This window comes from Budorcas taxicolor, chromosome 4, assembly GCF_023091745.1.
Source record: "Budorcas taxicolor isolate Tak-1 chromosome 4, Takin1.1, whole genome shotgun sequence".
Taxonomy (NCBI): Eukaryota; Metazoa; Chordata; class Mammalia; order Artiodactyla; family Bovidae; genus Budorcas; species Budorcas taxicolor.
In genome coordinates this window covers 52,001,065-52,028,317 of record NC_068913.1, presented here as the reverse complement: position 1 = coordinate 52,028,317, position 27,253 = coordinate 52,001,065, and the positions used below count along the sequence as shown (strand labels likewise).

The following is a 27,253-nucleotide window of genomic DNA, read 5'->3' as shown; positions in this document are numbered from 1 at the left end:
ATGGGCTCTTCCCTCGGGGCAGAGGGCAGAGCCGTGCTGGGCCGCCTGGCCCTCCTCTGGGCCCTCGTGGTTCCAGGTGAGTCCCCGCGGCTTCCCCGGTGGGCCGAGCGGGATGCACGCGGAGGCTGCGGACTCAACCTGCCCTCATCTCCTCCCTTGCAGGTATCCAGCAGGAGATCAGGCTGTCACAGCGGTCCGTGATGGTGGGGTCCGCGGGTGGAGCTATGACTATGCCTTGCCATGTCAGTAGGTCTGTGGATTACGTCCACTGGTTCCGCCAGCTGGAGGGCCAGGCCCCTGAGAGGCTTCTCTATCTAGCCTTGTCCAAGCGGGATGTGCAGTGGGATTCGGTCCTAGGAGGTGATAAAGTCAGCGCAGCCCGCGGCGGGGATGGCAAGAGCTGCACCATGTCCTTGAGGAAGCTGGCGAAGAGCGACGAGGGACTGTACTACTGTGCTGCCTGGGATCCGCACAGCAGTGTGCGCAGCCCCGGGATCTGCACAAAAAGCACTGAGACCCACTGCTCGCCCAGACCTGGCAACTGCCATCGCCTCCGGGTCCCTTAGGTTGCCTTGGGGTGATCTCTCAGTATCCCCCTACTCTAGGGCTTCTGCAGATAAAATCTGATGGGAGCTGAAGCTGACCCGGGTAAAAAGCTATGCAGGTGGCCAGGACTTTTCCAAAGATCATCCAGTTCAGCTTGTTTGGAGCATTTGGAGGAAAATTTGGGCTGCTCAATCCACCAGCTACTAAACACATCCAGCTATTGAGCCCTTGAAGTGTATTTAGCTCAAGAGTCCAAGCTGAGATGGGCTGTATGTCTACAACACAAGCTATACATGAAGATAGTCACGGAAAAAAAAGTGGAATATCTCCTTAATTATTTTTATATTGACTTACTGTTGAAATATTTTGGATATCTTGGACTAAGTAAACATAGTCTTAACATTCATTTTAAGTGTCCTTTTTTTAATGCAGAAGCCAAAACATTTTCATCTATGGCTTGAATTGGTGACTCACATTTATTTCTAACAGACAGCTCTGGTATTGACTGAAAATATAAAAATCCAACCATTTCCCATGAAGGATGCACAGGTAAAATGTCGCATATGGTTTCAATGGGGGAAGGACTGTCTAGATCTGCCACAAAATATTTGAAAGCTGAGCCTGGAAGTGTATGCCTGATTCCAGTCTCTAAGTTGTTCACCCATTGTTACCATTTTGTGGGGGAAGAGACAGCAGTTAGTAGCCCAGGAAACAATATTGGCAATGTCTCAGTGTCCTCATCTATCGGCATGCCTGGTACTCATGGGTTTGAGTTGATAAAAATCCTCATGGTGATGAAGTTAACCCTGGATGAGACATCAGGTTCTCTGCTTTACACTTCTCTTTGTTGTTGTTGTTTTTTAATTTAATTTATTTTCATTGAAGTATAGTTCACAATAGCCCAAACATGCAAACAACCTAAACGTCCATCAGCGAATAAATGAATAAAGAAGATGTGGTGCATATACACAATGGAATACTACTCAGTCATAAAAGAGAATAAAATAATGCCATTTGGAGCAACATGATACAACCAGAGATTATCATACTAAGTGAAGTAAGTTAAAAATAGAAAGAGAGACACCCTTTTATATCACACATATGTGGAATCTGAAATAACAAATGAACCCATCTATGAAACAGAAACAGACTCAGGGGCACAGAGAACAGACACGTGGTTGCCAAGGGGAAGGAGGGTGGGAGAGGGAGGGACTGGAGCTTGGGATTAGCAGATGCAAACTATTATATATAGAATGGATTGGCAAAACATCCTATTGAATAGCACAGGGAGCTATTCAATATCCTGTTATACACATCTCTTTGAATGTCCCACATACGGAATTTTGAGTGAATCTCTGGCTATTCTGCTCTCTTCTATAAAATGAGGAGGTTGAACAGCTAAAAGTATATGCCTCTGATCTCTGCATTTATAGCAAAATCACACAAATCACTTATCACTATATTCACTAACTTCTTGTGAAAAGAAGAAGAAGAAAAAAAGAAAGCCTGTGTCACTGATTCTTCAGCCCCAAAACAGGAAAGCCCTTGATGCTGTATGAGGGAGAGAAATAAAATGGTTTTGAAGTTTAAGCTGAATTTAGACCCTTTTCAAGTGGAAATTCAAAGTTTATGTACAGCCTAATAGCAATGGTAAAACAATTAATAAAAGATTCCTAAACTCATTGTCTACCTCCCTGAGCTCTGATTTTGCGGTAAGAAATGTATAATTCATATATGCTTTCCTTCTGAAATAGCCCAACCCTTCACTGAAGGCCTAGTTCAAAGCTAAGATCCCCCGGTATGTGTTAGACAAGGTGGAAGTAAAGGGGACAGAAACTTACTCTAGCTCTGTTTCATGTTCGTTTACTTCATCTTCCTCATCTTCCTAATACAACTCTTTCCTATTCTTGCAGCCACACCAATGCCTGACTTCACAGAGAGTGAATTTTTTAAATTGGTGACAATGTGGCCAACAAGAAGAACCAGCTCATCACCCACGTCCTTACAGAGCTATTAGTCCATGGTCCACAGTCCCTGGGAAGAGACACCCCAGTGCCTCTGCTGTGAACCTCGACTATGGCATGAACCCTATTCTCACCCCTCACTGACTCCGGCATTTCCCTTATGAGCTCTGTGACCTTGAGCAAGATCTTCACGCTTTTAGGCACCAGTTTTCTCAGGTCTAAATAAAACAGAATATAACCATTCCAAAATGTCTCTCTCTTGGAATTATACCACTTAATGTCAGTTGCAACCTCCACAGTGATAGAGCTCTTTTCTGCATGAAAATCCTACTGAGACATATTTAGAAACCTAGCGTATATCTTTCTTGGGTCATCTCATTTTCAGGGTAATCACTGCCAGGATGAAAGAAATGGCCCCAAGACTGTCACTTACTTTGGGAAGCATTTCAGCTAGTCGTCTGCATTTCAGCTAGTCTGTCTCTCTCAAAGTGGGGGATGTAGGATGGCAAAGGCATGGCTGTGTATTGTGCTGATGCCCCAGGTCATGTTCATTGAGGGCAGTGTGACAGAGTAGAAGAGTAATAGATTTTTACTAATTTTTAAAGTCTTTATTGGTATATAGTTATTAACTTTTGAATCGAACTTTTCTGACATTAATTTTCCATACCTCTTTGGCACAGGAAAAATAGGACATTTACAGTCAGCTCCTTCCTTGCTCGCATTAGACGGATGTGGCTGCCCCACAACCTTGACCATGAAGCTCCATCACAGAGTGCATACTGGGAGGCAAGGCTGAAATCTCTAGCACCCTATGACAGAGAATTCTTCTGTCAGGAGATACCAATGATATCACTCAAGTCAAGGAATTAAGGAGATGCAAAGGGTGTACCCCAGTCCACATCAGGTCCCCTCAGTGGTATCTCTGTGACCTGCCTCTTTCCAAAAAGAGAAGGAGCAGAGAAGAAAGAGATCCAGGTCATGGGTCCACTGAACTCCTGTGCTATGTCTGGATTGTGCTACGCGCCTTCCTTATAATGATGTGAGACATAGGTGTTCTTACTACATTTTCAGAGTTAGAACACGGAGTGTTAGATAGCAAATAAATCAAGCAGGTAATAGGCAAAATTAGAATTAAAATCACTTAGTTGTACACTTGAAACTGACAGAACATTGTTAATCAACTATATTCCGAAAGGAACTAAAAATTGTTTTAAAAAGAATGGCAAGCAGTATTGAATGATTCCATATTCCCTTCTGTAGCACACTGTGGGCACTTGGTATTACAGAAATGTTTGCATTCCAGCTCTATCATTCTCTATCTGATCATCCATCCTTATGTTACATCCTCATCTCTGTGGAGACTTTTTTCTTGGTTCAAAATACCATCATTTACATAAAAGGAGCTAGTGAGTATAACTGGTTTTGAAAATATAGTGTAAACACTGTATTAAAGAATTACAGTTTATTTTAACATTTTTCTTTTGTACCAATAATATCGATCATATAGATTTATCTCCATAGGGAAGGCACTATGCTTGATGCAGTAAGGGATATAACAATGAAAGGGTGGGTCTGGAGCGGACGTGGGGAAATCAGGGTCGGTCATGTCTCTGTCCTGGCAAATGGACAGCTTATCTGTGCTCAGAGGAGCATTCAGTTGCTTCTGACAATTTCTTTTTCTCTTTATCCAATTGAGTGGCTTAAGATTATAGAACAGCCTGGAAGACATTTCTTCTTTCATCATAAGAGAACTGGCCTTAGCTCCACCAAATTTTGGTTTAAATAAAGAATCTATAATTTTAAGGAAAATAGTATTCTACAAATTTCTTCTTTTATCCTATGAAAGATAATAAGTCATCACAGAACTTGTGTTCTCATTTCTAATTATTGTGGTAAAGAATCATGTTGTCTGTCACTAATTATTACAGAAATGCAAATTAAAACAATGAAGATTCACCTCACATTGGTCAGAATGTATCATTAAAAAGTCTACAAATAACAAATGCTGCAGAGATGGTGAAGAAAAGGAACCCTCTTACACTGTTGATGGGAATGTAAATGGCTGCAGCCACTGTGGAGAACATTATGGAGGTTCTTTAAAAAACTAAAAATAGAGTTGCCATATGATCCAGCAATCTCATTCCTAGGCATATATCTGGACAAAACTATAATTCAAAAAGATGTATGCACTCAAATTTCATAGCACCAATTATTTACAATAGCCAAGACAAGGAACCTACCTAATGTCCACTGACAGATGAATGGATAAAGAAGAGGTGGTATATATACACAGTGGAATACTACTCAGCGCTAAAAAAGAATTAAATAACACCATTCGCAGTGACGTGGATGGGCCTAGATATGATATGCTAAATGAAGTCAGACAGAGTAACACAAACACCGTGTGATATCACCTACATGTGGAATCTAAAATATGACACAGATGAACTTATTTACAAAACCGAAACAGACTCACAGACACAAAGACAAGCTTATAGCTACCGAAAGGGAAAAGGGTGGGAAAGGGATAGATTAGGAGTTTGGGATTAGCAGATACAAACTATTATATATAAAATATGTAAACAACAAGGTCCTACTGTATAACACATGGAACTATATTTAATATCCTGTAATAAACATATTGGAAAAGAATATGTATATATATATACATCAGTCAGTTCAGTTCAATCGCTCAGTTGTGGCCGACTCTTTGCGACCCCACGAATTGCAGCACGCCAGGCCTCCCTGTCTATCACCAACTCCCGGAGTTCACCCAAACTCATATCCATCGAGTAGGTGATGCCATCCAGCCATCTCATCCTCTGTCGTCCCCTTCTCCTCCTGCCCCCCAATCCCTCCCAGCATCAGAGTCTTTTCAAATGAGTCAACTCTTTGCATGAGGTGGCCAAAGTACTGGAGTTTCAGCTTTAGCATCAGTCCTTCCAAAGAACACCCAGAACTGATCTCCTTTAGAATGGACTAGTTGGATCTCCTTGCAGTATATATGTATAATTGAATCACTTTGTTGTAAATGGTCTATTAAGGGCCAAACACTTTTCTGAATTTTCTTTTCCCTATTGTTTAAGATAAAAAAAATATCCTTCTCCTTTCTCCAATAATTTGCAAAATATATATTATTGGTTTTCATTTTAGAAACTAACAACATTGTAAGTCAACAATACTCTCCCTCCCCCCAAAACAGAATTATGTTACTCAATGAATGGAGAACTTTGTCCACATTGCTCAAGTACACTTGAATTGGCAAATTGGCATTTTCAGTTACCGAAGAGTTTCCTCCTTTCAGAAATATATCCCCAAATCACCAACTGAGCAGCCCTGGTGTTTGTGAGAACGGAAGAGCTTTTCCTTTGATGTGAACTCCAAGCAGTTTCTACACAGATGAACACCTGGAAATTGTTTTAAAAAGTCTTAATTCTTTGAATACTCTTCCTGGAAATATGGGAAAGCAGAACAGGTGGTTAACCTACTAGTGTCAAACTCTTCTTTTCCTGCTTTTATCCTTTTCATTGTTAATCAGTATTGTCAATGATTAGTCCACCATGCTGCTGCTGCTGCTGAGTCGCTTCAGTCGTGTCCGACTCTGTGCAACCCCATAGACAGCAGCCTACCAGGCTCCACCGTCCTTGGGACTCTCCAGGCAAGAACATTGGAGTGGGTTGCCATTTCCTTCTCCAAAGCATGAAAGTGAAAAGTGAAAGCGAAGTTGATCAATCGTGTCCGACTCCTAGCGACCCCATGGACTGCAGCCCACCAGGCTCCTCTGTCCATGGAATTTTCCAGGCAAGAGTACTGGAGTGGGGTGCCATTGCCTTCTCCGTAGTCCACCATGGAAAACAGATATTTGGGCCCACTGATCTGAGGAACACTTATAAAATATCAGATGCCATAAAACCCATTATCAAGGACTTCCAAAAGAACTCAGAAGGTCAAATTGCCAGCCCAAAGTTGTTAAACTGCTAGTCACTTCATGAAGGTAGGAGAAGGCTGAGATCACTGTAGGAGCCTGAACCAGTATGACAGCTCAGGTTGGAAGAAGATGTTTGGAGAAGGAACTAAGCTCATAGTAGCTCCCTGTGGTAAGTAACTTTTTTCTATTTTTACCTTATCATGAAAGACTGATAGCTGTTTTTCAGAAAGAATAAAAATAAAACTTACAACCCCCCTTATCTGACTGCCACATACTTGCCCTCAGCATGCAAAGAGCAATTTTGCAGCTAGTGGTCACTGTATATGGATGTGCATGGAAACAAAGCTACTTCCTGCTTGTAAGCCACTGAAATTCATCTTTTAGAATACACACACACAAACACACACACATGCACAATAGACTCAGGCTAGATATTAAAATATTTTAAGGACCATATCTGTTTCATTGTTTCATTTACGTTTCAATATACTTACACCATTACCATAATATGTCATTATGTCAGTAAAGTTGTTGGCAAAGTTTATGTCAGTAAGGAATTTACAAAAAATTTTACAAAATTTTACAAAAAAAAAATCCTTTTCTTATAAATGGTTTATTAAGTGAGAAACATTTTAAATTTTCTATTCTCTATAGTTTTGCCCCAATAACCTTAAAGCCTGTATTACTGATTTTCACCTAAGACCTAACAGCAGTGCAAACACAATTTCTTATAATAAGTGACTATATAACATTTGCAAATCCCACTTCTTAATACTCTAGTTTCATAGAGGGAGGCTGAGAGCAGTCAGAATTTATGTCATGACAATTCTTGCTGCATTGCTTGGAAATGGACCAGTGTAATGGAATTTGTGAGCTCAAGCCATCTCAGCTCCAAAGTCCATGAAAAGAGTCTGCATGGTTGGACATCCTCACTTGCTCATTCTCTCAGCAAACATTTTTTGAGGACAGTTTCTATGTGGATGCTGGAGACAGAAGTGTGAACAAGACACAGACAGAACAAATCCCAACACTGAAACAGCTTATAGTCTAGTGGAAAAGCATTCTAGATGCTGGCTTGATTGGGCTCATATTCAATGGCTTGTGGCTACCAGAGAAACAACAGATCTTGGATTGATGAACTTGTTTCTTTCTCAAATGATGTAATATTTGCCACAGTAAGTATTGCTTATAAAATTCATATATTTTATCTGTCCAAAGAATTTGATAAAATGACCCCAAATCGTCCCACTAAAGAGAATAATAATAATATCAGCTACTATTTACTGAGGGCTAGACGTCATGATTTCATGCACTGGAGAAGGAAATGGCAACCCACTCCAGTGTTCTTGCCTGGAGAATCCCAGGGATGGTGGAGCCTGGTGGGCTGCCATCTATGGGGTCGCAGAGTCGGACACGACTGAAGCGACTTAGCAGACATCATGATACGTAGTTTCAGTGCCTTATCTTTTCCTCAAAAGGAATCCTCATCTTCCCATTCCACAGAAAAGATAACTGAGGTTTAGAGAAGTTCAGGTGCTTGCCTAAAGTCACATAACAAGTTACTGTGGCAAATATTGTAATTCAGTAGAGACTTGTTTATTCCAAAGGACAGAGTCTGGACCATTACATAAGGTGAGAAAAATGAAGTCTAAGTTTTTATATTCTGAACATTTACTCCTCTGTAGCTTGATCTTTAAATGGATTATTTAATTGACTTCTTATTTAGTAATAGGTTATAATTTGTATTATTACTCGTGTGTGAAGACAGTGCTTCTGTGTATTTAAATTGCGTGTTTCCAAAATTTGTTTGTGAAGACCTAAGATAGCAAATGCCATGTACAGGAAGGGCATGAAATAAGATCAAAGGCACTCAGGGAAGCAGGAGGGAAAAGGACTTCTAGCAGAAAGCACAGGTTAAGATTTTAATGCTCAAGGGTAGGAGAGCTATGTGTCTGCTCTAGCTCAATTTAAAAAGTGAATATGTGTATACTATCATGTAAGAATTGAACTGCTAGTCTATGTCTGACGCAGGATACAGCATGCTTGGGGCTGGTGCATGGGGATGACCCACAGAGATGTTATGGGGAGGGAGGTGGGAGGGGGGTTCATGTTTGGGAACACATGTAAGAATTAAAGATTTTAAAATTAAAAAATAAATAAATAAATAAATAAAATAAAATAAAATAAAAAAAAAGTGAATATAAAAAAGAAAAAAATGAAAAGGTGGTGGAATACATACTTTTTATTAGCTGATAAAATAAGCACACCAAAATTTTTAATATGATTTGTTTTTACAACATAAAATTAGAAAAAGACTTTAATACAAGAAGTTAAGAGAAAAGTGAAATAAAGATGGGATATAGTCTTCAACATCCACTTTATAAAATGGAAGAAATGGTCTTTAATCAAACCCATTTATACTACCAGTTCATCAATGCTATGGATACCATAACATTTAATGTCATTCACAGATGGTGACCCTCAGCAGATAGGGTCAGGCAGGTAAGGTTTTCACAACCCCTCATGAAAATAATAGGATTTGAGAACCAGGCATCCTACCATTTCTCTTATCATCTTGCCTTGAAGACCAAGAGTTGCAAGCTCAATTCTACACATGAGCTGGAGAGAAGTCAGTCTGAGGCTGAAATTTCTAGTAAAAGCTTGGAAAAACATTAATTGTGCTGTTGATTGGGCAGGAGGGGGAAACCATTTGTTTTGGACAACAAAAGTGAAGTAATTCCATATACTGACTATACATATTAGGCTTTAGCCAATGTTCCCTTATTGCTTCCCTGGTGACTCAGAGGTTAAAACATCTGCCCGCAATGCGGGAGACCTGGGTACAATCCCTGGGTCAGGAAGATCCCCTGGAAAAGGAAATGGCAACCCACTCTAGTATTCTTGCCTGGAGAATGCCATGGACGGAGGAGCCTGGTGGGCTACAGTCCACGGGGTGGCAAAGAGTCGGACACGACTGAGTGACTTCACTCGTTCAATGTTCCCTTTGAGTTGCTTAACCCTGGAAATACAACGGGTAAGACTAGACAAACAATTGCCTTTAAGTTGTGTGTATGAAAAGCACGTGCCCTATGACAATGGCTTTAAGAATTCCTGACATGTGGAACATAGCAGAAAGCAAACAAAGGAACGAATCTTCACAGTTAATTGCCATAGACTCAGTTGCAACCCCAAAACACTGAATTCCCATCAGTAAGGGCAAGCCCTGGTCCCATGATATTAAAATATTATGTTGGAGCACACAATCAGCTAGTAATAAGAAATCACTAATAATAATGATAATAATAATTGTTATGGTCTTTCTTTTCCATAGCATTTTTAATACAATCACTTTTTCAAATCTTGTTTCATGTTGGTCTCACTTCAGCATTAAAAGGGATGTCGAACTGATTCACACTTTTTACACTATGTTTTCAAATAAACCAACACCGAAAGCTTTAATTTACCTGATTAGCTCAGCCATGGAACCTGTTATGAGCAAAGTGAATCAGGACCAGAAACTTGGTCTCTTGTATCCCAGGCTGTCATGATTCCACTAGGATTTAAAGAACTCAGAGAAGCTAAATTAGTCTAAAGTTTTTGCCACAGGTTGAATCACTGTGGAATTTAAACAACATGATCTTTGGTGGAGGAACAAAAGTTTTCGTCCAAGGTAAGTACCTGAAGAAGGGCATTTTTTGTCAAAATAGTGAAGGGAAGGTAAGAAACAAATTGGAATAATAGTTTAAAATGTTTGGGAAAATGGGAATGCGAATGGGGATTAGACGTAGGAGTTTAGGAAAGATATTAAAACAAATCCTTAGAGCATACCATAGACAACTGTGTACAAATATAGTCGGATTTGGCTTTCTGAACATGTGGACTTATATAGAGGGTTCCTGTATAATATATGTGATCATCATGAAAGTGTTTGGTTCAAGGCCAAAGTTGGTTATTATAGGTAAGTTTTGTGAGCTGACACATTTCCTTTCCTGATGGCAAAGGGGTGTTTTCAAAGAACCTGGCTTTGGAGTCATCAGATCAGGATGTCTGGGTCTACCATTTACTGTTTATGAGCACTTGGTCTGTTATCTTTGGCCTCAGTTTCTGAATCCACAAAATGGAATAGCCGTATTCATCCAGCAGGTATCGTATGAGAATTCAATGAAACTGTCAGTAGTGTCCCTGACACACTGTGTAACACATTGTCGGGGCTGGATAGGTGTATCCACACTCTATTCAAATGCAAAGGGAAAACTGCACTCAGGAAGGAGAGTTGTTTGCAGCCAAAATATTGACAGAAGAGAAATTCTTCAGAGGATGCAGTTGTACTTCTAACTCCTTGAACAAAAAGTTATCTTACTGTCCACTCACACACACAAAACTGAATTGGGAGGTATTTGTCTCTCTTTAACAGACTGCTTTCTATTTGTCAAGAAAAATGAAGTTAAAATGTATTTGTTTTTATATTTGTTGTTCTATATGTTTTACATCTGAATCCTTTCACTTAATTGATATCATCTCTAACACAAACATTTATTGGCCCTTAACCAATAAACTTGGGCTTCATGATCATATTTATCAGAAAAATTTTAATTCATAAATTAAATGATCATGATGTGAAGTCAGTTAAATACAGATGCAAAGGTCATAATGTAATTTGCTTATTTAAATGTGAAATAGTTCTAATTAATTTATAAAATATAAGGAAAACTAGAGTACTCTTAAGCAATAAAAACAAAGTATGTGATGGGAGAAATATACAGTATCTTACTATTATAATCAATAAGATACTATTTACACCATGAGTAAGGTGTATAAAATTAAACACATTAAGACCTAATTGTATTTACAACGTAAGTTTTAAAATGACCTCTGTTTGCTTACTTCTTTAGTAGAAAACTCAGGAATTTTGCTACAGAGTAAAACCTTCTCAAAAATTTTTTTCTTTTTCTTTTCAAATGAGAAGTTTAATTTTTCTGTTCTTAAGAAACTGCCCTCAGAATGATTAAACCAACTCTAAACTAGCTCAAAGAGAATATGAGTAAAGTATTTGTGTTTCATTTGGAAATAAATTGGAAAGAGTTTTAACAGTTATAATTTCAACCATTACTTTAACCATAAATATATAATCAAGAAACATTCCAGCATTTAAGTGGGATCATTTATAAACTATATTTTTGTTATATATGTTGACATCATGTCTATAAGAAATTCAGGAAGCATACACTTAATTTTTAATTATATGTATACTTTATTTCGGAAAAGGCAGTGGCACCCCACTCCAGTACTCTTGCCTGGAAAATTCCATGGGCAGAGGAGCCTGGTAGGCTGCAGTCCATGGGGTTGCTAAGAGTCGGACACGACTGAGCAATTTCACTCACTTTTCACTTTCATGCATTGGAGAAGGACATGCCAACCCACTCCAGTGTTCTTGCCTGGAAAATCCCATGGGCAGAGGAGCCTGGTAGGCTGCAGTCCATGGGGTCGCTAAGAGTCGGACACGACTGAAGCAACTTAGCAGTAGCATACTTTATTTAGCAGATGAAAACACAGTAAACCATGGAACTCTAAAGAAGTTCATCAAACTTATAGGGTAGATTTAACACTGGGGGAGATACAGAGTCAAAATACTGTGCATTCTTAATCATGCTTAAACTTGAAATGAAATTTCAAAAGAAAATGTGCCTTGGTAAACATTCTCTAAAGTGAATCAAAATTCTGATAAATGCATTACTTGATAAGGTTTATATAAAACATGTCAGAAAATTATACATTTTTAATAGAAGTTTTGGAAATATTGCTGTTTTGTTTCCAAATTCAAGTCCCCCACAATCAACTCCTCCACTCAAAAATCTGCAAGTTTTCAGATCTGAAGGTCAGATGTTATATAAAATTAGAAACCCACCAGAAGAATCCCATCACTTCAGAAACAGGCAGGTGATCCACATTTGAAGCTGTAAGTTCAACATCACAGATTGTCAAGTACACAGGGACACTAATTCCCGTTATAAAAAATGACTGTATATTGTTTAAAAATACAAATAAATTTCCTACTGACATTTATTTATATGAGAAGTAAGATCAGTTCAGTTCAGTTCAGTCACTCAGTCGTGTCTGACTCTCTGCGAACCCATGAACCGCAGTACACCAGGCCTCCCTGTCCCTGTCCATCACCAACTCCCGGAGTTTACCCAAACTCATGTCCATTGAGTTGGTGATGCCATCCAACCATCTATCTCATCTTCTGTCGTCCCCTTCTCCTCCTGCCTTCAATCTTTCCCAGCATCAGGGTCTTTTTCAAATGAGTCAGCTCTTCACATCAGGTAGCCAAAATATTGGAGTTTCAGCTTCAACATCAGTCCTTCCAATGAACACCCAGGGCTGATCTCCTTTAGGATGGACTGGTTGGATCTCCTTGCAGTCCAAGGGACTCTCAAGAGTCTTGCCCAACACCACAGTTCAAAAGCATCAATTCTTCAGTGCTCAGCTTTCTTTATAGTCCAACTCTCACATCCATACATGACTACTGGAAAAACCATAGCCTTGACTAGATGGACCTTTGTTGACAAAGTAAGACAAATATGGTTCATTCCAGGGTAGTTAAATGGAGTTCCACAGAGTTGCAAAACATGAGGATGAGTTATGTGGCCAAAGAGAGCACAAGTTACAAAACAGGATAGGAAGGGAAAGCAGTGGAGAGAAGGGAGCTTTCCTATACTGTTGGTGGGAATGCAAATTGGTGCAGTGACAATGCACAACAGTAGGGATGTTCCTTAAGAGACGAAAAATAGAGCTACCATATGATCCTGCAATCCCACTCCCGGGCATATTCCCAGAGAAAAACATGGTCTGGAAAGATACAAGCACCTCTATGTTCATAGCAGCACTATTCACAATATCCAAGAACTGAAAGTAACCTAAGTGTCCGATGACAGAAGAATGGATAAAGAAGATACGGGGTGTGTGTGTGTGTGTGTGTGTGTGTGTGTGTGTGTGTGTATACTGGAATATTGCTTAGCCATTAGAAAGGATGAAATAATGCCATTTGCAGCAACATGGATGGGCCTAGAGACTGTAGTACTGAATGAAGTAATTCAGACAGAGAAAGAGATAAATATCATATGATATCTCTTATATGTAGAATCTAAAAAGAAATGATACAATTGAAATTATTTACAAAACAGAAACCAACTCTCAGACTTACAGAACAAACTTGTGGTTACAGGGGGGAAGTGTGGAGGGAGGGACAGTTAGGGACTTTGAGACTAACATATACACACTGCTATATTTAAAATGGATAACCAACAAGGACCTACTGTATATAGCACAGAGAAGGGAACTTTGTTCAATATTCTGTAACAATCTAATTGGGGAAAGAATTTGAAAAAGAAGAGATACATGTATACGTATAACTGAATCACTTTGTTGTACATTTGAAACTAACACAGCATTGTTAATTAGCTATACTCAAATATAAAATAAAAAGTTTGCAAAAAGAAAAAAGTCAAAGATTCTCACCTCTAGAGAAACTATCAGAGTTACCCGGACTTCTCCCCCATTCTCATTCCCACCACACACCCAAACACTTCATTTTTTAAGCATAATTTAATTTTTTTAATTTTTGCCCTTGCTGCATCTTCTTTGCTGTATGTAACATGGGCTTTTGTCTTTTCAGAGCGGGGCTACTCTTCACTGAAGTGCAGGCTTCTCATTGCAGTGGCTTCGCTTGTTTGAAGCTTGGGCTCTAGGGCACGGGGCTTCAGAGTTGCCGCGCAAGGGCTGAGCAGTCATGTCTTCAGGGGTCTAGAGCACAGGCTCAGTAGTTGTGGTGCAGGGGCTTAGGTGCTCGAGGCCTGTGGGATCTTCCGGATCAGGGATCGAATCTGTGTCTCCTCCACTGGCAGGAGGATTCTTTACCACTGAGCCATTAGCGAAGCCCATCCATCTACTTTAAACAGGCTCCAGTATGATAGAGCAAAAGAGATGTTAAAAAATAAATGTGTTCATGAATTTTGGAAAGAGATAAAACTCATACCTCATCTTACCATATGGAAAAAGAACAAAGGCCAACGTGTGATCCAGGTTCTACTACGCTAGCTGTGACTTTGGGCAAGTTACATAACCTCTTGAACGTCTCTTCCTATTGAAAATAAGGATAGTAAGTCCCTCACAATCTACTGTGAATGGAAACCATGGTGAGCACTAGCTCAGTGACATGTTTTCTTCCTTTTATTACATGCTAGTTTATTCCATGGTTCTCTGTGTTTCTCTAATAACTATTTTAAATTCCTTTCTATCTCCCTCCGCAGATAAAAACCTTCCTACAGATATCGTCCCCAAACCCACAATTTTTCTTCCTTCAATTAATGAGGTCAACCATCAACAGACTGCAACATATCTTTGTCTCCTGGAAAATTTTTTCCCTGACGTTATTAAGGTTTCTTGGAAAGAGAAGAATGGCAACAGAGTTCTGCCATCCCAGCAGGGAAATACCATGAAGACCAATAACACATACATGAAGTTCAGCTGGCTGACAGTGACAGAAAACTCCATGAAGAAAGAGCACATGTGTATCGTCAGACTTGAGAAAAATGCAGGAGGAAAAGATCAAGAGATTCTTTTTCCTGCAGTGAATGAAGGTATGTGAATATAAACATAAATGTAAATATAACCTCCCTTGGGCTTCCCCAGGGGCTCAGTGGTAAAGAATCCATCTGCCAATGCAGGAGACATGGGTTTGAGCCCTGGGTTGGCAAGATCCCCTGGATTAGGAAACACAAACCCACTCCAGTATTTTTGCCTTGGAAATTCCAGACAGAGGTCACAAAAAAAGGTCACAAAAGAAGAGTCAGACACAACTTAGCAACTAAACAATAATAACCTCCCAGAACACAGTGTTTCAAAGACAATACCCCAACTTTTCTGTCAAGTCAAATAAACACATCTTTCTAAGATGTTATTGTGTTTAATGGTAGCATAAATGTCCTGAAATTTCCACTAGAATTAAAATAGTATAGTCATGGGAACATTAAAACAAAAAAGAAAAAATATTTTTAAGCTTTCTTATCCTCAGTTTCATCTTCCAAAATGTTACAGTCACAATGATGATTTTAGGGTCTTTGTGTGGATTAAATGAAAAAAAAATATATGAAAGCGTCTAGCAACTTAGTGCACAACAAATTTGCAAAAAGAAATTCCACTTTTGATTGTCTTGGTTGATCAGGAAATAAGAACATTTATATATCTTTCAGGAATGCTCTACTCACCAAGCAAAGTCATTCTCACCTTAATCCTGCTTTTACTCAAAGTATAAGTCAGAAACAGTGGGTTATTAAACGACACAATGATGTTGTTATGAGGAAACCAGATTGCAGTTCAACAAAAAGTATTGAGTTGGCTAAAAAGTTTATTTGGGTTTTTCATAAGATGTTATGAAAAAACTTGAAAGAACTTTTTGACCAACTGAAGAGAATAATTTACTGCTGCAGTTTTATTATGGTCTTAGTTAAAATTTGTACTTTATTTACTACCTTGAAGTTAAAATTTGTAATTAAAGATGGGTGAGACTAAAGTGTGCAAACTTATTCCCACTGTACATAATGAATGTATTTCTTGCCATTAGAAAAGGTCTTTCAAGATACTTTTACTGTAGCCCTAGCACATGCTAGGTCTGGAGGGATGTGTGGATGGACACACTTGGGTGAATTATTGTCCACGGAGGATGCCCTGCAGTCAAGAGAATATACACTTCTCTGGATGACTCAGGGTCACTCGTGATCCAGGCATGATGTCCCAAATGCAGCCCCTGTGAGCAGATGTTGGACATGTCCACGCAGTGGGGGCAAAGTGCTGGGTCTATCTTGACCTAGACAGTGGTCCTCTAACTCACTGGACTCGGGACTTAACGTTCTGAGCAATTCACCTAACAGACCAAAGGCCACAGAGTGCACATCAGAGGAATCGTTTTGTGCTTTTCTCTGTGGTTAGGAAGCCTTTTTAAGCAGTGCGAACCAAGCACATAAAATGTGCACAGATGTTTGCTGTGCACCAGTTTGAATTTCTGAAGTAAGTCTTTATCTTCTCTGATTCTTAGTTTGTCCAATGATCAAAGCAAGCTTGAACATTTGCCTTGGCTTTGTCCTGGGACTGCAATGAAGAGCAAATGAAATAAAGTCAGCAAAAAAATTGCATTCTAAAACATAAGTGGGTATATTTATTCATGCATCTACTGTTATTATTTATAGTCTTTCCTCAAGCTAATCAAAACTAAGATTATAGAAACTGCCCTAAATCTCTATTTCCATTCATTCTACTCTAAGAAATACATGATAAACAAATTTGCTAAGTGCAGTTTAATATAATCATGGTTCTAACTGTCCTATTAGGTTTTAACTTTTCTGTGATTAAGGAAAAATAAAAAGGGTAGTAAGTCTCATGGTGATAATTATCATAAAGGAGACAAGTTCCCTTTTATCATGTGTGATACTTGGCACTTTATTTCTGAAATAAATGTTTTCCATGGATTTCATGCCCATATAGCTAAAGAGGACACTTCTGTAAATGTCACTCTTTGACTCTTTGTGACCCTATGGACTGTAGCCCACCAGGCTCTTCCACACACGGGATTCTCCAGGCAAGAATACTGGCATGGGTTGCCATTTCCTTCTCCAGGGGATCTTCCTGACCCAGGGATGGAACCACTCTTTAGTAAATTTCTAATGCTATTTTTGGGAAGTTTCTTGTTTTTGATAAAAGTTAAAAATATTATATGGGCTTCCTTGGTGGTTCAGATGGTAAAGAATCTCCCTGCAATGCAGGAGAATTGGATTCTATTCCTGGGTTGGGAAGATACTTTGGAGAAAAGAATGACAACCCACTCCAATATTCTTGCCTGGAGAATCCCATGGACAGAGGAGCCTGGTGGGCTACAGTCTATGGGGATGCAGAAAGTCGGACTCGACTGAGAGACTAACACTTTCAAGAATAGTGTGTTGTTGTTCAGTTTCTCAGTTGTGTTTGACTCTTTGCGACCCCCATGGACTGCAGCATGCTAGTCTTCCCAGTCCGTCACCATCTCCTGGAGCTTGCTCAAACTCATGTTTATTGAGTTGGTGATGGCATCCAACCATCTCATCCTCTTGTCCCCTTTTCTGTCCTGCCTTCTATCTTTCCCAGAATCAGGGTCTTTTTCAATGACACGGCTCTTCCCATCAGGTGGCCAAAGTACTGGAGCTTCAGCTTCAGCATCAGTCCTTCCAATGAATATTTCAGGACTGATTTCCTTTAGGATTGACTGGTTTGATCTCCTTTCAGTCCAAGGGACTCTCATGAGTCTTCTCCAACACCACAGTTTGAAAGCATCAATTCTTTGGTGCTCAGCCTTCCTTTTAGTCCAACTCTCACATCCATACATGACTGCAGGAAAAACCTAGGTTTGACTATATGGACCTTCGTTGGCAAAGTAATATCTCTGCTTTTTAATACACTATCTAGTTTTGTCATAGCTTTTCTTCCAAGGAGCAAGCGTCTTTTAATTTCATGGCTGAAGTCACCATCCACAGTAATTTTGGAGCCCAAGAAAATGAAGTCTTTCACTGTTTCCATTGTTTCCCCATCTATATACCATGAAGTGATGGGACCAGATACCGTGATCTTTTTTTTAATTTTAAGTTTTAAGCCAACTTTTTCACTCTCCTCTTTTAACTTCATCAAGAAGTTCTTTAGTTCTTCCTCAATTTCTGCCTTTAGGGTGGTGTCATCTGCATATCTGAGGTTATTGATATTTCTCCTGACAATCTTGATTCCAGCTTGTGCTTCATCTAACCTGGCATTTCACATGCCACATTTCATACTCTGCCTCTAAGTTAAATAAGCAGGGTGACAATATACAGCCTTGATGTACTCCTTTCCCAATTTGGAACCAATCTATTGTTTCATATTCAGTTCTAACTGTTGCTTTTTGATCTGCATACAGGTTTCTCAGGAAGCAGGTAAGGTGGTCTGCTATTCCCATCTCTTTAAGAAATTTCCACCGTTTGTTATGATCCACACAAAGGCTTTAGCATAGAAGTAGATGTTTTTCTGAAATTCTCTAGCTTTTCCTATGATCCAACGTATGTTGGCAATTTGATCTCTGGTTCCTATGCCTTTTCTAAATCCAGTGTGAACATCTGGAATTTCTTGGTTCATGTGCTGTTGAAGCCTAGCTTGGAGGATTTTGAGCATGACCCTGCCAGCATGTGAAATTATTGCAATTGTGTGGTAGTTTGAACATTCTTTGGCATTGCCCTTCTTTGGGACTGGAGTGAAAACTGATCTTTTCCAGTTCTGTGTCCACTGCTGAGTTTTCCAAATTTTCTGACATATTGAATGCAGCACTTTCACAGCATCATCTTTTAGGATTTGAAATGGCTCAGCTGGGATTCTATCATATCCACTTGGAAGCACAAATCATGAAGTGATTTTTGAAGAGATAGAAAACTATCAGGTCCAAGTTTTTGACCAATCTTGACTGAGAAACAGGTCTTAGTATACACTGCTGTTTATGCTGAAATTTTTCAATTTTTCTTCTCAATCAATTCATAGTAATAAGAGGTTTGTTCATCTTTAATGAATATAGTCACTGCAAGCAAAAGAAGTAAAGTTAAAAATTTTTTTTTGGTTGTCCTGGTCTTTGTTGCTATGTGCAGGCTTTCTCTGGTTGCGGTCAGTGGGGACTACTCTTTGAGGTACTTGGATTTCTCATTGCAATGCTTCTCGTGCTGTGGAGCACGGGCTAAGTAGTTGTGGGGTGTGGGCTTAGTTGCCTTGTGGCATGTGGAATCTTTCAGACCAGAGACTGAAACCATGTCCCTGGATTGGCAGATGGATTCCCATCCACTGTACCATCAAGGAAGTCCCAGAGAGTTTTAAGACACATTAAGGTCAGTTCTTGAGGATGATTATATTAATATTTTCACTCTTGGCATTTACTGCAAAGCCTTTACACCTCACATTCATTTTTTATAGTGAAAACTGATCTCGATGAGGGCATAAAATGGCATACCAGAACCAAATCTATATGGATAAGAACATATCCAGAAGAAAAGGAATAAGCCAAACAACCACTGTGACTCTGTTTTCCTGGATCCATTTTCTTTTTAAAAATATTTATCTTTGTATGTTCACCTTTTAACATTGTAGATAAGTACAACTCTTACTTCAAGTTTTATCAAGTCAGAAAACTATAAATGCAATTTGGGTGATTTTTTTTGTATCTGGAATTTTCTATCCCTGGAATTGCACTGAAATGTTGACCTCCTATAATAAATGAGGTCACTGATAAGAATAATTAAGATATCTGGAAAAGAAGATGCTTTTACTGTCTACAGTAGTAGAATTCTGTTGTTCATTGGTTACTTTCTTTCTGTGGCTTATTTTACAAAGTACTTTACACAGGCCCTGTCTCATTTAATCTCTCACAATGATCCTTTGAAAGCTGGCTCTGCCATCACTGGTACCATTGGTACAACTCTCTGCCAGTCACTTTCCCTCTGATCCTTATTTCTTCTTTTGTAACATGGAATCCTCCAAAATACACTTCACTCCAGCGTCATTGGAAGATTAAAGAAGGTAACACATGTTAAGTAGTTAAGCTAGTTATAGTTGCTCACTAGCTATTAGCCTTATTAATATTGTTTTCATTATGCTCACAAACACCACAAATGCAGAAATCATGTGGATGAGTCAGGGATACTGAGAACATGTGTGATATGAAAAGGTGTGACTGCTTTCCTTTGCTTAGAAGGGAAATTTACCTGAGCCAGACTCCCTTGAATGTGGGATTCTGTTGCAGATTCTAGGATTGGATGTGTTCATCTTGGGAACATCCTTTCATGTCAGCAGTGGACGCTGAAGATGTAAAGCAGCCACTTTTTCTGTTTGCCTTTCTGCAAATATTTCTTGAAATTGTATTTTGGACAGACATTGTCATGTGTAGAAAACAATATATGAATTAGACCTACTGAATTACATAGTATCAGATGAACTATTTCTGGATTTGTAGAGCTCATATTTTAATCTGTCAGGAGATTATATATATAATACATATATATGCTACATGCATACATACATATATATACGTTACACATACACATATAAACACACATGCACACTGTCAAATAATGAACATGAATAACTGAATACTTTCTCTCATTTATTGTAGTTTTCAGCCCAGTTGTCGCTACTACTGAGCCTCCAGATGATTGTTTGCAAGATGAAAGTGGTAAGTTTTTGTGTATGTTTGCTTTTATGTTGGGCTTCCCTGGTGGCTCAGTGGTAAAGAGTCTGCCTGTGATGCAGGAGCCACAGGAGACATGGGTTTGACCCCTGGGTCAGGAAGATCCCCTGGAGGAGGGCATGGCAATCCACTCCAGTAGTTTTTCCTGGAGAATCCCATGGATAGAAAAGCCCGGAGGGCTACAGTCCATAGGCTCTAAAAGAGTCGGACATGACTGGAGCGTCTTAGCAGGCTTGCCTACACCTTTATGTTAAGCTTTAGTATTTTTTTCCCTTCTGATTAATTAACTTCTTTTGAATTTCTCTGGCTAAAAGTAGAAAAGAACAAATATCTGGAATGGTGATGCTAAAAGTTTTCATAGTTTTAAGAACCGACTGACTTGTCTCTCAGCACATTATATATATATATATATATATATATATATATATATATATATATATATAACACACATATATACATACATACACACACTGTCATAATGGGCGTGGACAATTGATTAATATTTGCTCTCATGTCTTCTAGAAGTCACTGATACTGATTTTACAAAAGTTTGTTCAAGAGGTGAAAGTGGTAAGTTTTTGTATATATTTGCCTTCATGTCATCCTATAGCATTTTCCTTTCCTCCTGATGAAATTATCTTTTGAACTTTCCTGGTTTATGATAGGAAAGACCAATTATTTCTGAAACTTTAAGATTCATACATTTGATCAGTATCTCTCCTGTCTCTACCGGCAGATTTTATATATGAGTGTGTGTATTGTGTACATATATACATATGCACAAACATACATACACATATATATCATGTATCAAATAGTACGTATGAACAATTGACTACTATTTTCTCTTCTAGAAGTCATCAATTCTACAAAAGCATGTCTGAAAGATGAAAACAGTAAGTTTTGTCTGTATTTGCCTTTATGTCATGTTATAGCACTTTTTTCCTCTAGATAAATTAAACTTTTGAACTTGATTTAAGGTAGAAAATCAGAAAGTCTGGATATTGCAAAATAGACTGCTATATGGTCTATAAGGAAATCTTAAGTAAGTCTATTATATATTCTGTTACACTGTCTATATATTTTAGGTTACACATATTTTAAGTAAATCCAACATTCTGTAAGAGTCATCTTACACACAATAAATACTGGTTTTGGTGTGAGATGACTCTCAATCAGAGGATGCAGTGATAGGCTCTGAATTATTCAACAATGGGTTTCACTCAATTGTGTAGCTTTTGATTATAGTGACTATGCAAAAATGATACCAAGTTGCTTTTATGTATGTTGAGTCTTTGGTTGTTGCTAGTACCTAATAACATAAACTGATGCTTATAGAGAGTTTCATAGTCTTACAGACGACCTTATACTATGTCTCTCGTGTATTTTAAGTATGATTTTTATAAAGCTCCTAAGAGGGCATATTTTCAGTTCAGTTCAGTTCACTTCAGTCGCTTAGTCATGTTCGACTCTTTGTGACCGCATGAACCACAGCATGGCAGGCCTCCCTGTCCATCACCAACTCCCAGAGTCCACCCAAATCCATGTCCATTGAGTTGGTGATGCCATCCAACCATTTCATCCTCTGTCATCCCCTTCTCCTCCTGCCTTCAATCTTTCCCAGCATCAGGGTCTTTTCCAATGAGTTAGCTCTTTGCATCAGGTGGCCAAAGTATTGGAGTTTCAGCTTCAACATCAGTCCTTCCAATGAACATTCAGGACTGATCTCCTTTAGGATGGACTGGTTGGATTTCCTTGCAGTCCAAGGGACTCTCAAGAGTCTTCTCCAACACCACAGTTCAAAAGCATCAATTCTTCAGGGCTCAGCTTTCTTTAAAGTCCAACTCTCACATCCATACATGACCACTGGAAAAAACATATTAATTTCCCCCCATTTTACAGATGAGGGCAATGAGCTGAAATTAATTCAGTCCCTTGTACCAAGTCTCACAGCTAGATCTGGAATTTCAACCCAGAAATTTGAATCCCTCCTCTAAGACGCTGATATAGAGTAAGAAATCCAAAAACCAAGGCCTTGACACAGTGGGCATCTGGCCAGGGGTGTAAGTGCCTGGGCTTCCAACTATCACAGACTAGAGTTCTTTGGTTGCATTAATGTGGGTGCATTACTCATACTGCTAAACAACAGAATCCTCACCTACCAATAGGGAACAATTACACCTAACTCAGTAATCGAAGGGGAGTGTTTCCCTGGTGGCTCAGACAGTAAAGAATCTGACTGCAATGTGGGAGACCCGGGTTTGATCTCCGGGTTGGGAAGATCCACTAGAGAAGGGCATGGCAACCCACTCCAGTATTCTTGCCTGGGAAATTCCATGGACAGAGGAGCCTGGTGGGCTACAGTCCATGGGGTCACAAAGAGTCAGACATGACTGAGCAACTAACACTTTCACTTTCAGTTATTACAGAGACAAGGTCACCTATGTGGAATGTCTCCATAGGGTATCCATTTAGCTGGCACAGGATCAGTACTAGTTGGTGACCCCTTCTCCCTACATGAAGGTTCTTAGTGAATTTAGAAGCACTGGCTCTGGTCCTGCTGATCCCTTCTTCATTCTCAGTGTGTCAGGGGGCCTGAAACTCAGCTAACACCTGACCTGACACACACCATATACTAGTGATTCTGGAGTTCTGACTCTATAAAGAGAGAAATTTCCTCAGGAACAGACTTCAGCCTTGTGGTTCGTTTAGCCAAGTCAGATCCATCATCACTGTTGTTAATTATTCCTTGACATCATATATTTCTTGTAAAACTTCAAAGGAGAGTAAGCACAATTAGCCTATAGCATCACAGCCTAGATGAGAGATATTCAGGACAGACAGGTGACTGAGGCATGAGCGCCTGAACTTTCTGAGAATTGGGCTAACCACTTCCATTTTGCACAATGTTCACTTTACTACACTCTGCCCCACCCACTGTCGACGCCACCAAATTTCACAGATCATAACCTGATCATAATCTCACTGATGCACAAGGTGTAATCCATCAGATCCTTCCAAACCAGTGATTCAACTTGATATTTATGCCAAATATCAAAGGTCTGGGGTATGCACTGAATGTGGAGACGCAGAACTACATGACAGCTAAGAATGTGCTCATTAAAATCGCGTCGCTGGGATTGAAATGTGGTTCCTGGTACTTTCTAAATGTGTGACGTCAGGCAAATTACTCCTCTCTGTCTTCAGTTTATTTGTAAAATGGGGGTTGAAAATAATGACCTTATAGGTTATCGTAAAACTTAATCAAGATTAAAAATTTGCATGCAAAGCTCTCAGAAAAGTGTTTAGCATTTGGCTAGTGGTTAATGAATATTACTCGTTATTTTTTAGACATATGGCAAGGGTGAAGAAAATGCTGAAAGCAATTTATCACAAATGATTTTCCCTACTGGACTCCATTAAAAATATAACCTTACTTTTTAATATTTTGGAAGGTTCTAGTGAATTTAACTGAGGTTGTTGACTTGAACTGTGAGCTGAATTCTGAGCTGTCCTGGTGGTGGTGGTTGTGATGATAAATGTTTACCTTGGGGTTTGGTGTTACAGGGGTGTCAGGCTAATGTAGACGATCAGAAGTAAATAATTGTGGCCACACCTCTTATTGGGCTTCCCTTGTGACTCAGATGGTGAAGAATCTACCTGCAATGCGGGAGACCTGGGTTTGATCCCTGGGTTGGGAAGATCCCTGGAGGAGGGCATGGCAACCCACTCCAGTACTCTTGCCTGGAGAATCCCCATGGACAGAGGAGCCTGGTAGACTACAGTCCATGGGGGTGCAAAGAGTTGGACACGACTGAGGGACTAACACACACACACAGTGTTAGGAAGTGTGTCCTATCCTTTTGAAAGAATGGGTAATAATCACATGACTCGTCCTAGATACCGTGGAGCTGCAGTTGACGTCCAACTCTGCTTACTACACCTACCTCCTCCTGCTCCTCAAGAGTGCCGTCTACTTTGTCACCACCTCCTGCTGTGTTTTTAGTAGAACAGGCGTCTGCCGTGATGGGAAGAGCTCGTGACACAGGGGACAGCAAAGGGGCCAATTTCCCTTCTTCATCTATTGTCCCAGAAACTCTCTACTGCAGACCTAGCCAGGCTTGCTTTCTGGGTTTGGGTTATTTCAGATGTTGTGTGTAATTTCTATCATTGTGTAAGGGTTTTTCAAACCACTGGGCAGACGGTTTTCCTCTGTAACAAGGAATTCTGCCATTACTCAAAGGCACGGCCCAGGGCTAGTCCAGGGGAGCCTCCCCTACCACTGTCCCCACAACCTCATCAGCTCCTCTGCACCCCCAAGTCCTCATGCCCCCCTGAGCACACACAGCGGGCAGTTCCCTGTTTCCTCCTTGAGCACCTCCACCGAGACCACGGCTCTGATCTTCCCTGTCACACACCCTGGAGATGCTGGCTTTGCTACTTGAATTCTGTACTTTGATTTTCACAATAAGCACAATAAATTTTTAAAAAGAAATCAAAAGTCCCTTTTTCTCTGTGTACTTTAATTTCACAAAATCTACTCAAGGTGAGAAACAGCAGGACAACAGTGATATGAAATTCAGTTCTGCTTATAATAATGGCCAACACCACATTTCTAGGTCTTTCCCTGTGACGGTGGTCATGGTGCTCTCTTTGGGGCACTGGCTCCAAGGGGACGCACAGCCAAAAGAAGGTGCCCGGTTCCTTCTCTTTCAAAGTCACCAGATTCAGACTCATTGGTTTGAGATGTTCCTATGGCAACAGTGTGACTGACACCCAGCATGACTTGCACTTGTGTGTGTTCAGATCCGTAGTAGTGCCTCATAAGCACTGCCTCCTGCTCCTCACATTAACCCCATGAGAACTGCACCAACACCAGAGGGGCACTGGGTGGAGGGTGCAGCATGAAGACTCTGACCCCCGAGGGCCTGGATTTGAACCCTGGGTCTGTATTGGTATCTGTGTGACCTCAGGTAGCCATGTGAACTCTCAGTACCATCATTTCCACATCTGTGTAACAGAGTTACAGCTCTGTCTCCTGGAACATGAGGAGTAGATATGTTAGTGATGCTTGGACCATGCACGCCCTCAGCAATGCTAGCATCTACGGTCTGTAGCTCTAGTGTAAGTCGGTAGATGCTACACATACATGGGACTGCCAAGAATCACCTGTAATCTCATGCCCCTGCGGAGAAGTTGGACTCATCTTGAGGGACTCAGTTTTAACAATTCACCAGGAATCCCATTAATTGTCTAAGAGCCCTTGGAGGAAGGTACAGTTAAAGTCGATAGTTTACAGATTGGAGAGATTGAGTATTCTGCTCGCTGTCACTCTTTTGTAAGTAATAGTCCTTTAGAGCCAGGTCTCGAAGATCTCAGAGCCCATATTTTGTTTCCTAGGATCTTGTGGCTTTCCCTGGACTCATTTGCTACTGGGAAAAACAAAACAAACCCCAACAAAGCAGAACATGCATTGCTTCTTTGCTAAAGGCCTCCTCCAAAGAGTCCGTGAGAATTTTCTTAAGGACTTGCAGGTGCGTCTGCCTTCTCCTTACGTATATTCTCTGGAATCACCATAGCTTCTCCCTCTGTTATCAACACTATGGAAACTCTGCCTGACTCTGTGAGTGTCTAGGTTAGTAACTGCTCTTTCGGGAGTATAATGAACTGGAATGAGAGTCTCAGACCGAGCAAGACAGCGGATGGTGCTCTGAGCATCCTGACACCCCAGCTCCTGCCCTAGAATCAGCAGACCCCAGGGTACACAGAATCCACGTGGAAGCCTCTTAGGCGCCCAGGTGCATTTCTGAGGTGGGAGGAAGGCAGACATCAGTTTGGTCCAGTCCTTTCCCACTACAGCACAGCTACCATGTGTTATAGGGGGAGGAACACTGGACCAGAGGTCCACCACACTCCTCAAGAGTTAGAACCTTCACTTCCTGGTCTGTTCTAACCAGCTGTATCGTGTCTCCTTGACCACATCACGTTGCCTAAGTTTACCTATATTTAGAATCAGGTGTTCAAATTAAGTCATTTCAGATTTCTATGGCAAGTTACAAATTCAGTGATTAATAACCCAATGAAGTAACAACAGCAAAGGCTTTCTGGTTCTAGTCTTAGCATCTGTTAGCTTACTGAACTCTCACAAGACATATGCAATGATCTCTGTTCTACAGATGAGGAAACTGAGGCAGAGAGGAGATAAGGAGGGTTCCCAGAGTTAGACCCTCCTTGTCTCCTCTCTGCCTCAGCTTCCTCATCTATAGAAGAGAGTCTGGAGAATCCCCTGGACAGAGGAGCCCTGGACAGAGGAGCCTGACGGGCTAGTCTTTGCAACGGGAGTTGCGAAGAGTCAGACATGACTGAAATGACTTAGCACACACGCACACACACACACACACACACACACACACACACACACACACACCCCAGAGTTAAACAGCTGTTGCAAAGAGTCAGACATGACTGAAGTGACTTAGCGTGCATGCACACACACACACACACGCACACACACACACGAGAGTTAAACAGCTAATA

General features: G+C 40.2%; 1 gene segment (V, D, J or C); it reads left to right on the top strand.

Annotated features, from left to right (window-relative positions):
* On the top strand, positions 1–24,759 carry LOC128046953 (T cell receptor gamma constant 2-like). The segment is given in 8 exon segments: positions 1–76; positions 163–479; positions 10,045–10,108; positions 14,748–15,077; positions 20,642–20,701; positions 21,239–21,286; positions 21,571–21,612; positions 24,617–24,759. Coding segments are annotated over 8 exon segments (1,080 nt in total).
* The last annotated feature ends 2,494 nt before the right edge of the window (positions 24,760–27,253 follow it).